Source organism: Aegilops tauschii, chromosome 3 (genome assembly GCF_002575655.3).
Source record: "Aegilops tauschii subsp. strangulata cultivar AL8/78 chromosome 3, Aet v6.0, whole genome shotgun sequence".
Taxonomy (NCBI): Eukaryota; Viridiplantae; Streptophyta; class Magnoliopsida; order Poales; family Poaceae; genus Aegilops; species Aegilops tauschii.
In genome coordinates this window covers 18,455,458-18,468,969 of record NC_053037.3, presented here as the reverse complement: position 1 = coordinate 18,468,969, position 13,512 = coordinate 18,455,458, and the positions used below count along the sequence as shown (strand labels likewise).

Below are 13,512 nucleotides of genomic sequence, written 5' to 3'. Positions count from 1 at the left end.
GGGAGGTGGATCTGGCGGGGGAGAGGCGCAGAGGCCGAGGGACGAGCGGGGGCGAGTGGGAGAGAGGCCCGAGGAGGCGGGGGGAGCTGGCGCCCTTATCCTCCCCGTCGCCGGCGAGGGGGTGCGGCGGGGATGGCCACTGTTCGACCCCGGTCGGGGGAACAGGGAAGGGGACGCGGGGGAGAGGTGGGCTGGGCCAGGGGGTCGGGGGTGCGGCCCAGTCTGGGCCACGGGTCCAGTGGGGGGGGGGAAGGGCCTTTTCCTTTTTTTCTCTTTCTCTGTCTGTGTTCTGTTTTCTGTTTTCTTTTTATTTGTTTATTTTCTTTTCTGTTTTATTTCATTTAAAAGTATTTAGGTATTTTATAAAAATGTGTTTTCTCCACCATAATTACCAGTGTAATATTTGGCACCCACCGAACATTTTTGTTTAAACTTTTGAAAACTTTTATTTTTCACTTTAATTATATTTGAAGTTTGAACTAGGAGTTTGAAAAGGAAGGTGATTCAAATGTGATCAAGCCCTGTTTAGCAACATGATTAGCTTAATCACAGGGAGTTACTGTAGCATGATTCTCAGGGTGTTACAATGCTTGCCAAGTTTTGCATTCAAAATAGGTGTAGGTGTCTGCATTGTATAATTTGATGTTGAAGGTATAACCATGCTCGGTCTTCAAGTAAACTCTCTTTACCTCCATAGTTTTGCTAGGACTGAAACCTATCTTATCCAAAACAAAAATTCTTGCATGGCAGGGCTAGTAGAATAGTGAAAATTTAAAATTATAAGTTGAAGCAAATGAAGCATAAGTCATGCTTAATTACGAAAGAATACTTGTCGTTGTGACTTACTGTATCCACTTCGCAGGTCTCATCCAGCTTGATGCTGAAGCGCCTATCATCAACTAGGAAATTTCTGTTGCACAGGCTGCGCTGGTCTTCGCAGTATTCGCACATAATGAAATCGTTTTCATCGTCAGACGATATTTCCTATGTTCATATAAGTGAAACATTAAACACTTATTAGTTCTATTAATTCAACTAGTTCTATTAATTCAACTAATTCAACTAAGCACTTACTAAAAATAAACTAGTTCTATTAATTTTCTTACTAAAAATAAAGTAGCTAGTTCTATATAGTAAAATTTTAATTAGATGATCAAATCTCATATACCTAAATTTAATGTATATCTAATTCATCTAACATTAATATATCTAAATTCATCTATTAATTCAACTAATTCAACTAGTTCTATTATAATTCAACTAGTTCAACTAATTCAACTAATTCAATTAAGCACTTATTAAAAACAAACTAGTTCTATTAATTTTGTTACTAAAAATAAAGTAGCTACTTCTATGTTTGACATAATTAATATTAATATATCTAATTCATCTATAATTAAAAGTATAAAAACTAACTCGGAAAACATTAATATCTAGCTAGCTAATTCAACTAATTCATCTAAAATTTGACATAATTAATATGTAACATATATTTCTATCTAATTCATCTAACATTTGAGATTAATATAAAACAAGATTATATATATATATATATAATCTAACATTTATATAAAATAAAAGTATAATAAACTAAAAAACAGAAAACAAAAAAAAAATATGTTGTTTACTTTGTGTGTGTGTACCGTGTGTGTGTGTGTTTACCGGGCGGCGCGACGACGACGTACGGGCTAGGGCGACGACGGGGGGCGACGATGACGGGGGGCGACGCGGGCGGCGACGACGGCGACGGGCTAGGGCGGCGATGACGGGGTCGGCGACGTACGACGGCGAGGGGCACTGGGGCGGCGCGTGACGCGCGCGGGCGGGCGATTACGGCGACGGGCTGGGCGGCGATGACGGGGGCGGCGACGGGCTGGGGGCGGCGATGACGGGGGCGGCGACGACGGAGACGGGTTGGGGCGGCGACGCGGGCGGCGCAGGGACGGGCGCGCGACGAAGACGAAGAGCAACTAACTGAAAATTTTCGTAAGTGTTGTTTATATAGGAGAGGCCTTTAGTACTGGTTGGAGCCACCAACCGGTACTAAAGGTCAAATTTGGCAGCCCGAGCGGCGGGAAGCGACCCCCTTTGGTACCGGGTCGTGGCTCAACCCGGTATTAAAGACCCCCCTGTAGTACCGGTTGGAGCCACGAACCGGTACTAAAGGGGGTGCGCTCCCATTCCGCGGCACAAAATTTAGTCCCACCTCGCCGAGCGGAGGGCAGCCGCACTGGCTTATAAACCCGGCCGCGGCTGCTCCTTCGATCTCCTCTCTATAGTAGGCTTGTGGGCCTAACTTTGACGTGCTGTCCTGTGAGCCTGCTCGGCCTTATGGGCCTGTATAATCTGGCCTAAGGCCGAGCAGGCCCACTGGGCAGCGTGCAAATAATTATTTTTATATAGTTTTTTTTTCTTTTCTGCTTCATATATTTTCTTTTGAATAGTTTAAATTTTTGCTTTAGGTACAAAAAATTTGTGTGAATCACTAGTTTGTGAATGACTTAACTTTAAAAATAGTTTTTTTCAGTCATTATTTCAAACTGGTAATATGTCCGGAGTTGTAATAAGTTATTAAAATTTTGAATTGCGGGTGAAATGATGATACCATGCCAAGTTTCAACATTTTCAGAGTTCATTTGTAGTGCTTTTCAATTTCGGGGCCATTTAGCTCAAAACAAATCAGTAAATGCATTAAAAATAGCGAATTATGTCAGAAAGGCTTGAAAGTTGATGACATGGCTTTGAATGGTGCATGCTGAATGCAAAAAAGTCCGGAGTTGTAATAAGTTATTAAAATTTTGAATTGCCGATGTAACAGATTAATTTTCGTCCGAAACTCTGATACTTCGAAAGAGATTGTCCAGTTTGTACACGAAGTGCATCCAGTTTTTGCCGTGACCCTCTCTACTTTTTCGCACATGCTATGCGGGTGAAATGACGATACCATGACAAGTTTCAACCTTTTCGGAGTTCTTTTGTAGTGCTTTTCAATTTCAGAGCCATTTAGCTCAAAATAAATCAATAAATGCATTAAAAATAGCAAATTATGTCAAAAAGGGTTGAAAGTTGATGACGTGGCTTTGAATCGTGCATGCTGAATGCAAAAAACGTCAGGAGTTGTAATAAGTTATTAAAATTTTGAAGTGCCGGTGTAACAAATGAGTTTTCGTCCGAAACCCTGATACTTCGAAAGAGATTGTCCTGTTTTGTACACGAAGTGCATCTAGTTTTTGCCGTGACCCTCTCTACTTTTTCGCACATGCTATGCGGGTGAAATGACGATACCATGACAAGTTTCAACCTTTTCAGAGTTCTTTTGTAGTGCTTTTCAATTTCATGACCATTTAGCTCAAAACAAATCAGTAAATGCATTAAAAATAGCAAATTATGTAGAAAGGGTTGAAAGTTGATGACGTGACTTTGAATGGTGCATGCTGAATGCAAAAAATGTCCGGAGTTGTAATAAGTTATTAAAATTCTGAAGTGCCGGTGTAACAGATGAGTTTTCGTCCGAAACCCTGATACTTCGAAAGAGATTGTCCAGTTTTGTACACGAAGTGCATCCAGTTTTTGCCGTGACCCTCTCTACTTTTTTGTACATGCTATGCGGGTGAAATGACAATACCATGACAAGTTTCAACCTTTTCAGAGTTTTTTTGTAGTGCTTTTCAATTTCAGGGCCATTTAGCTCAAAACAAATCAGTAAATGCGTTAAAAATAGCAAATTATGTCAGAAAGGTTTGAAAGTTGATGACGTGGCTTTGAATGGTGGATGCTGAATGCAAAAAACGTCCGGAGTTGTAATAATTTATTAAAATTTTGAATTGCCGGTGTAACAGATGAGTTTTCGTCCGAAACCCTGATACTTCGAAAGAGATTGTCCAGTTTTGTACATGAAGTGCATCTAGTTTTTGTCGTAACCCTTTCTACTTTTTCGCACGTGCTATGCGGGTGAAATGACGATACCATGATAAGTTTCAACCTTTTCAGAGTTCTTTTGTAGTGCTTTTGAATTTAGGGTCATTTAGCTTAAAACAAATCAGCATTAAAAATAGCAAATTATGTCAGAATGGGTTGAAAGTTGATGACGTGGCTTTGAATGGTGCATGCTGAATGCAAAAAAACGTCTGGAGTTGTAATAAGTTATTAAAATTTTAAAGTGTCAGTGTAACAGATGAGTTTTCGTCCGAAACCCTGATACGTCGAAAGAGATTGTCGAGTTTTGTACATGAAGTGCATCCAGTTTTTGTCGTAACCCTTTTTACTTTTTCGCACATGCTATGCGGGTGAAATGACGATACCATGCCAAGTTTCAACCTTTTCAGAGTTCTTTTGTAGTGCTTTTCAATTTCAGGGTCATTTAGTTCAAAACAAATCAGTAAATGCATTAAAAATAGCAAACTATGTCAGAAAGGGTTGAAAGTTGATGACATGGCTTTGAATGGTGCATGCTGAACACAAAAAAAGTCTGGAGTTGTAATAAGTTTAAAAAAAATGAAGTGCCCATGTAAAAATATACATAAAAAATATATTGATCATCAATAATCTTTCTGTGTAGAATCTGAATTACACATAGAGTTCAATGAAGACCAAGTGGTTGTGATAATTTGAGAAATAAAATATTTAAGGTGGTAAAATCCTGTTAGCCCAGCAAGGTGGGACTAAAAAGTTGTTGCATATGGCGAAGTAAACCTCTTTAGTAGCGGTTTGTGGCTTGAACCGATACTAAAGGGGTGGTGGGGCCCCAACCTGCCAACGGAATGCCGACAGCCTCTTTAGTACCCGGGGCCAACTACACCCGGCATATAAAGGATGGGTTTCGCCTTGAGTACACGGCCGACGACTGCACAGCGTGCAAGAAGACCGGTGGGCTTTGCCGGATCAACACCACCCACGATATCTTTGAGTGCCACTGCGCCGACGTTGTGTCCGACCTTTTCATATGCGTTGATCAATTCATCACCCCCACAGAAAAAGGTAATCAATTCATCATGTTTTTACCCCCACAGTATACAGTATTACCTCAAACGAGTTTACAATATAATATTAAGTTACTGAGAGCCAATGGGCAGCGTTATACAGTATGTCATAGCAAACACCCATGACATGCCTCCCGCAAAAAAAAAACCAGCCATGCCATGTAGTTCAAACCCACGTTTAAAAAATAATCTAATTTAGAGTGCTGCATAGATTTATTTCCGAGTCCATGGGACAAATTCATGGCGCATGCATTAATGAGCAGGGTTTTATATTTCAGCCAAAATATTTATATGTTGAACTTAAGACTAAGTGCAACATTTTGTCAAAAATTGCTGAATTTTATCCAGGAAAATTACATAAATTTCGGGATTTCAAATTTTCCGTCATTTCGGGCAGGAACAAATAAAACATGCATCTCTTCCGAATTGAAATCCTCCTTTTGCCCTTGTCAATATATGGGTTGACATGGGAGGTTCTCTTCTCTATTACTAGTATCTTAAAAAGGCTTTCAGTTAAGGTATAAGCAACAAGTCCACTTTCTGAGAAAGTAACATGTCCACGGCAATATATTTCAACCCCCCCCCCCCCCCCCCCCCCCCGTCTAGGCTTATTTATTTCTTAGACGTGTGGGGTCGATGTAGGCCTCAAAATAAAGACCTCTTGGGTCAGATACCATATTAAATTCATGCTCCAGCCAACTCATTGAAAAGTTCAAACTATGGGAGACGGCCGGACATTATGCTACAACAAACATGTGCCGGTAAGTACTACACGCAACGTTGGCACGTGCCTATATTGGCACATGCATTTTTCAATCTTTCATTGCCGCGGCATGATATGGCGTACCGGCGTTGCACGCCAGGAGCCCACATGACCTCTATTCTATGTCTTCAGCGTAGAAAATAGAAGGAAAATCACGGACACAGGCCTATGTTGGCTATGGCCCAATATCACTAGCTCGGTTGCTCGGCTGGCTCGTTAGCTCGCGTACATCTTTTCCCAAGAAGAGATGTTTTTAGACTCGATTCTTCAAAAAAAGTTGACAGATCAGTCTTATAGAAAACCAATTATCCGTCTTTGAAAGATAAGATAAAATTTGTGGATTGAAAAATGCTCACATATTTAGAAAACCGTTAGCGCATTATTACAAAACTATTAATAAATTAAAAAATCAGAATTAAAAAATATTCATGAATTTTAAAAATAATCACGAATTTAAATAATGATCACCAATCTTAATGTACCCATGGATTTGAAATATTTCCTCGAATTATGAAATGTGTGTCAATTTTGAAAAAGTTTACGAATTAAAAGAAATTCTGAAATGGTGTGAATTTTGAAAAATGTTTACGATTTAAAAGATGTTTGTGAATTAATAAAAACATGTTAATAAAAAACGAAAATGAAACTCTAAATGGGCTAGGCCAAAATGAGCGCGGGATGTGTGACCTTTTTTTACCACACACACTATCCTTCGCTATGGGGGATAAATAGGAAATTCCACACTAACAAGCCAGCGTTGTCTCGATATTCACAAGCCCCATGAAGACACTATGTACATAATTGGTGGTGGCATTGACTAATGGATTATGGTGCTTCATTGACCTCGGCACTGACACGAGAGATTATCTAGTACTCCCTCCGATCCTTTTTACTTTGCATATAAGATTTGTCAAAAGTCAAACTTGATAGAGTTTGACCAACTTTGTAGCAAAAAATAGCAACATTAACAATATGAAATCAGTACCCTTAGATGCAACATGAATTTAATTTTCATATTGTATAACTTTAATATTTAGAATTTGATATTTTTTAATATAAATATGATCAAAATTTAGGACGCTTGACTTCAAACAATTCTTATATGTGAACTAAAAAGGACCGGTGTGAGTACTCCCTCCGTAAAGAAATATAAGAGCGTTTAGATCACTACTTCAGTGATCTAAACGCTCTTATATATCTTCACGGAGGGAGTAGTAAACACGCGGGGTTAGACGTGAAGACAATATCATGTTGGGCCTCTGCCAGTCTTGACCCCGAAATATTCTGATTGAACTTGGTACTATAGTTGCAGTCCTTACAAGTGGCCCGGGGACTTCTTTTCGTATAGAACTCGAGGAACTTTATTCAACAAGATAATTCAAGTACCATCAGTCAAAATGCTGCTGACCAGAAAGCTGGGTGCCGAGTACTGTCTGCCCTTTGTCAAGATTTGTAATATTTTAGGGGGGAAATTTTGGAACCAAACGGATGTTCCAAAATATAAAAAAAAATTGAGAACTATTTGAAAATTTCACTTCAAGTCTTAATGCCAAAATTCCATGGAAAATTTAGCAATATGTCACCAAACTTTGAGAAATTGGCCGAGATTGGCACACAACGGAGGTCGTTAATCATTAGTTATAAATAGTGCGTAGCATAATGTCAGGGTTAATGAACGCAAGCTAAATAAGTGAATCGTTTGTTATTTCGCACATCAATAAAATATTAACTGTAATTTCCATTTAAAAGCACTTTCAGCTTGAAAGTATCTACCTTGTGAGGGATAAACCCAATTCTTACTGTTGTAGTGTCATGCTTTTGGCTAAAGGTAGTTCCATCTTTCACCTACAAGTTGATCCTTGCATGACCTCCTTTATTTTAAATGGAGGCAAAAGATTTGCCTCATCCATTAAATAAGAAGAGAATAGAGTTTTACAGGACACCCAAAGTTACGGCATGACAACTACTCATGCGATACAATATGCCCTAGTTTCTTAGCACCCGCGGACCCGCGGTAACCCAAAGTTTAGTCTCCTCGAGAATGATATTAAAAAGGATTGGTGCCGGCACACTGTTGTGTCGGAAGATCCTCGCATTCCTCTCGTTCCAGATTGTCCAAGAGACAAGCATGATGAGAGAGGCCATAGCTTGTCTATTGGGGTTTTGCTTATCGGTCCGCTTATCCCGCCACTCAAAGACGGATCCCACAAGATGCTAAGTGGAGGTGTCCATGTGCGCAAGACCAAGCTTTTGTATGCTCAAATCCCCAATCCGAAGGGTGTAGCGCCCTCTTGATCACAAACATCACCAACCTTTTAGTAGTATCTCACATAGTCAGATGATCGATAGTTGTCCACATATGCGGCATGCCGGCACATATGACATGACCCCGGAATTTAATCACCTGCAACATGAACATCACAATCACAAATTCAGAGCCATATACACAGCTCAAAAATAATTAATTAGAACCACAAACTAGAGCTATCTTTTGCTCTCCCAACACACAAAAGTCAAGAGCTGCAGCACCGGTTTCCCACTCCTGTTGATAAAAGAAGGGTTTGTCGAGGACATATCTAGATCTATGTCACATCTAAGCTGATTTTCACTCTGTTTGTAGTTTTTTTTTTGTCCTAGTTTTTTGTTTTTGTTGCTGCATTATATATTTGTGGGAGGTTAGATGTGACATCTAAAAAAACATCTAAATATGAATTAGACAAACTGATAAAAGAAAGCCCAACGTATAGAAAAAGAGCAGTCAGACAAAGCCATACAATTCGCATTTCCCTTTCGTCCACCTAGCTAGCCTCTACACATCCTCCACTCCCAAAGACTATTGTTTCGCATCGCAACACGAAGAAACACAGCTAGATGGCTGCGCGTCTCATGCCTCCCGCCGTGGTCATCCTGGCCTCGTTCCTCCTCCTCCTCTTCCTTGTCCATGCGGTGGACGCGGCCGAGTGCGAGCCGGGGGCGTGCGGAAACTTCACCATCAAGTACCCGTTCTGGCTCGGCGCGCCCCGCCGACCCCCGCCGGAGCCCTCCTGCGGCCACCCGGCCTTCGAGCTCTGGTGCATCGACGGCAACACCACGGCTTCCATGAGCGGCTCCCCCATCCACGTCCACAGCATCGACTACGCCACCCGCTCCTTCGTCGTCTACCACAACAGGGTGGCCTCGGGCACGGACGGCGTGTGTCGCGCCGACTTCAATGTCTCATCCAGCCTAGCTCTCAGCCCGTTCAAGATCAGCCCTAGCAATCAAGCCATGTGCTTCCTGTCCAACTGCAACGGGACGGAGCCTCACGGGCCCCAGTACGTGAACTTCACCGGCGTGCCCAGCTGCGGCAAGCCCATCTTCGCGTACCTCGGCGGGAGCTACGACCGGGACAGGCCGCCGGCGATCGACACCGGGACCTGCACGTACAATTACCTGCCGGTGCTGGGGTCGGAGGCGGCGGCCTCGACGGCGGCCAACTACACCCGGCTCCTGAAGGCCGGGTTCCTGCTGGACTGGGCGGGCGCCGGCATCGGCGACTGCCCCGCCTGCGTCGTGACCGGCAGGCAGTGCCGGTACAGCAACGCGACCGCGGCGTTCGGATGCATCTGCCCTGGTGACGGGAGGCTCCGCGGCCCGACATGCGCCGGTGAGTCCGCCCACGCCGCCACTTGCCTCTAGCCCTCTACTTTACTGTCCACAGTTACGTGCCAATCAGCGCGTGCTGACGCGGATAGCCATATCGTCACATGCTGGTTTGATTAGTCTGTTTATTTTCCCTGGTTCATTGCATTTCGCTGCATGGTGGGCTGGTGGCACCTTGTCGTTGGCCAATGCTGTCCCGATCTTCCGTAGACCCATGGAGATTTCACCTTTAGCTTTTTTCTGGATCTTTTTCATAGATATTCAGGCCGCTGACGAGCCAGCCTACACACTAAGGTTGCCCGTAGTGAGAGTATCATAATTAATATCATGTATGTCGTATTACTATTAACCTATCATAGATTCTAACATATGATACTGTATATTAAGGAGATAGTATCATACACTAATATAGTAAAAGCTTCTATATTATGGGAGTACATAATACTAACTTATGGTATTCCCCACTATGGGCGGCCTAAGTATTCCCGTTGTTGGTAGTGTCATCATTCACAAAAGAATAGTATTATTAGGTATGGTACTTGCCAGAAGCTTCGGCTGTGGCAGGCATGTAAACTAGTGCGGTCATTAGGTACGAAGACGTGTGCATCATTGGACAAGTGGAGCTGGTGCACAGCAAGTGGCTTTTGTTAGAGCATCCGCTAGATCCCTCTAAAACTATAATTGCACCAAAATAATTATCAAATTGAGGGATTAGACCCCAGCCACGACGTCGCTTCTCTGTGGCATCCCGGGCCCGGCGGAGCACCGGGGACGTACAAAGGAAAAAACTCGCCTAATGTAGACAGAACCAGGACAGCCATCCGACCATTACCGGTTTCGATGATTCGTTCCGTTTTGGACAACGCCACGTGCCAGTAGAAGAAGGACGAGGAGAAGCACCCTTTGAGATGAAGAAGTGCTCAAGCAATGTCCTGTGGAGGATGAATTTCACCCACATTCTCAACTCCTTCGTTGCACATATGTCGCCCTCGGGGAGCCTCTCAAACTACTTGTGCGGATCATCTATCCTAGGCCCTATCTTGCTCATGGACATCACATAGTGCCAAGTAATCGTTGTTAGCCACATGGAATGAAGAAGAAAGAGGAAAGAAGAAGGAAGACGAAGATGATTAGAGGCTTCTTTGCCGGTCAAGTTGGTTTGGGGGATTATGTTTAGGAGATCTGCCAATACCTCAAAAAAATGTTAACTCTATTTAGTACTTCCGCTGAACTTTGATAATAGATTTGGATCATTTTTGCAAAGGAAAGAAAACCCTATCTCAGTTTGAACTGGACTTCTCCCCTGCAAAAACAGTACAAGTGTCTAGCTAGATGTTGTGCTGAGATAAAATGTCCAGCCCAGTACAAGTGTGAATGTTGTGCTGAGACAAGAGTCTAGCTAGATAGACGACAAGAGCACAGAGTAGCCGGAACTGAAAGAATCTGATTAAGAATCCTGATCCCTGTCACATCATGGCTTACCCGTGAATGGGGTTACAAATTCATACGTCATGGCTTACCCGGCCGTCCAAGTGGTCATTCGGGGGAACTTGTGGACGATGATAGGTTGCCTCGATTTCCCTGTCAAGCATGCCATCCATAGCACGGCTGTTCGCTCGTTCACCGCCCCCATATATCATTCACACTTCATAGCAGTCCTCACTCCCCAGCCCCCAAAGCCCATCATGATCACTGATTCAGTTGGTCACTGGAGCCTTTCCAAATCTTGTTGTCCGATGCCTCCTCGGAGTTGCTGGTTCTTGGCGTACGTCTGGTGGCTACCACTGATGATCATGGCGGCTGCGGATCAGAAGGGCGATAGCTGCTCGGCCAAGAGGTGCGGCAACCACACCATCTCTCACCCATTCTGGCTCGTTGATGACAAGACCGGAAGATCATGTGGTCCCTTGGATTTTGCGGTCACTTGCCGTAGCAACGGCACTCCAGTTCTTCAGAGCTTCGGGGATGAAGGTTTTGAAATAACCAGCATCTCCTACAAGGAACGGAGTTTGCGCGTCGTCGATCTATACAAGCAGGATCACCTGCATAACAACACCAACAGCTGCCATGTCCCGAGCTGGAACGCCTCCGACCAACTGGGCCGCCTATTTAGGGTCGAACCCGTCAATCTGAAGCTCGTCTTGTACAATTGCACGAAGGCAGAGGCAGCAGCGGTGGCACGTCGAGACAGGGCGATGGTGCCGATAAGATGCGGCAACAAGAGCAATGCGTTTGTCCGCGCAGGAGGGCGTTATGATGCTACCGATGACTATGCCAGATACCATATGGAGGGCTGCGAAGCCACCGTCGTGCCGGTGCTGGGCGGTCATGGCATGGCGAACGCGAGCAACTACGAGCAGCTCATCAGTGGTGGATTCCTCCTCACATGGCACACCGGTAAGCTTGCTTCTCTGATTAGCACGTTCTTTTGGCCTCATGGAGTCTTGTATCGCCTTTTCTTTTTTATTACGTTATATGGTGTGCTGGCCCCTTCAGTTGAATTACGGTGTGTTAGCCCACAATAATAAGTCGATGGTCTTGTCCCCCGTCGATAGCGCAAAGTTATAGGGGAAAAATCAATTATTGAGATTCTACCCTTTTTTAATACAAAATCCATTTTAGTTTTGCAAATTTTCACCCCATTTATTCGCAAATTTTATAAAAATATGTTGGAATAAATAAAATTAAGCCCTGAGAGACACAAATCATTGTATGGATTTCCTTGGAGAATTTTGTTATTTCTAAGTCAACCAAGTTGCATAGACAAAAAAAGCTTTTTTAAAAAAAAAAAAAAAGAGGATGACCCCAGACCTCTGCATCTGGGAGATGCATGCAGTCACTTTATTAATCATTCACAAAGACCTTACTCCCTCCGGTCCTTTTTACTCTGCATATTAGGTTTGTCTAAAGTCAATCTCATCCAACTTTGACCAAGTTTATATAAAAAATTATTGACATTTACATAACAACACCAATATCATTAGATTCATCTCGGAATATATTTTCATATTATATTTATTAGATATTATAGATGCTAATAATTTCTCATATAAATTTGGTCAAACTTAGCTAAGTTTGACTTTCGGCAAATCCAATGTGCAGAGTAAAAAGGACCGGAGGGAGTATAAAATAATACACAGATAACGAAAGCTAACATTGCGAAATAAATTAATGTGAACTCTAGGTTTGAACAAGACTTGTCCCCTGCAAAGAAAGATATTTGCACCCCAACTCTAAAATGTGCAACCCCAATAACCGATCAGTGTACAGAGATGAAACTATTTTTTACCGGATATTGTTACCTGCCAAGTGTGAATTTTGTCCAATGATTAGAATTTAGATGCTAGATAACCGATAAGAGCATGGAGTAGCCAGTACAAGAACCATCCTAAAGCATCATGTTTGCTGTCACATAACGGGCATTTGGAGCCACGGAGGTCACGTTGATGACTTACCCGTCAATGGGGTTAGAAATTCAAAAGCAGCGCCTTACCAGTCCAAAGGTGATAGGGACGTTGATAGCTAGCTTTGCCCTGATTTTCCAGTCAAATGTGCTGACCATGGCACTCCACTCGCTCGACGTCCACATATATCATTCTTCGAGCTTGGACCACGGTATATCCTCTCATAGTCGCGTACGTCTCCCCCACCTCGCCACAGCCAAATCTCTCTGCTCCGATGGCTACTACAAGCTGCTGGTTCTTGGCGTTCGTCTGGGCAGTATGGTGGCTGCCGCTGATGCTCGCCGTGCCTGAGGAGCAGCAAGGGGATGGCTGCTCGGCCAAGAGGTGCGGCAACCTCACAGTCTCCGATCCATTCTGGCTCCCTGACTGGGAGGCGGGAAGATCATGTGGTCCCTTGGATTTTGAGGTCGGTTGCTTCCATGACAACATTCCATTTCTCCGGAGCTCTGGATTCGATGGATACAGTGGCTTTTCAATCATGAATATCTCCTACGAGGAACGCAATTTGCGTGTCGTTGATCTACACAAAAAGAGCGACTTCAACGTCCCCAACGCCTGCAATTTCCCGAGATTGAACACCTCCAGCAAGCTGGCACTGCCTTTTAAGGTCAACAACTCCAACCCGAATCTCATCTTCTACAACTGCACCAAGGCAGCGGCTAAT

At 43.3% G+C, this 13,512-nt stretch overlaps 1 protein-coding gene across 2 annotated transcripts in view; it reads left to right on the top strand.

Moving 5' to 3' along the window:
• The first annotated feature begins 8,537 nt into the window (after window positions 1-8,537).
• The window catches only part of LOC109782620 (LEAF RUST 10 DISEASE-RESISTANCE LOCUS RECEPTOR-LIKE PROTEIN KINASE-like 1.2), a 29,318-nt gene continuing 24,343 nt past the window's right edge, over window positions 8,538-13,512 (top strand). The window contains exon 1 of one of the 2 annotated variants that reach the window (XM_045234568.2): window positions 8,538-9,388. In XM_045234568.2, coding sequence (XP_045090503.1) covers window positions 8,614-9,388 — 775 coding nt within the window. In that variant the 5' untranslated portion in view covers window positions 8,538-8,613. Of the gene's footprint in view, window positions 9,389-10,837; window positions 11,782-13,512 lie in introns of those variants that run through there. The other variant, XM_040403262.3, reaches the window with a different exon arrangement.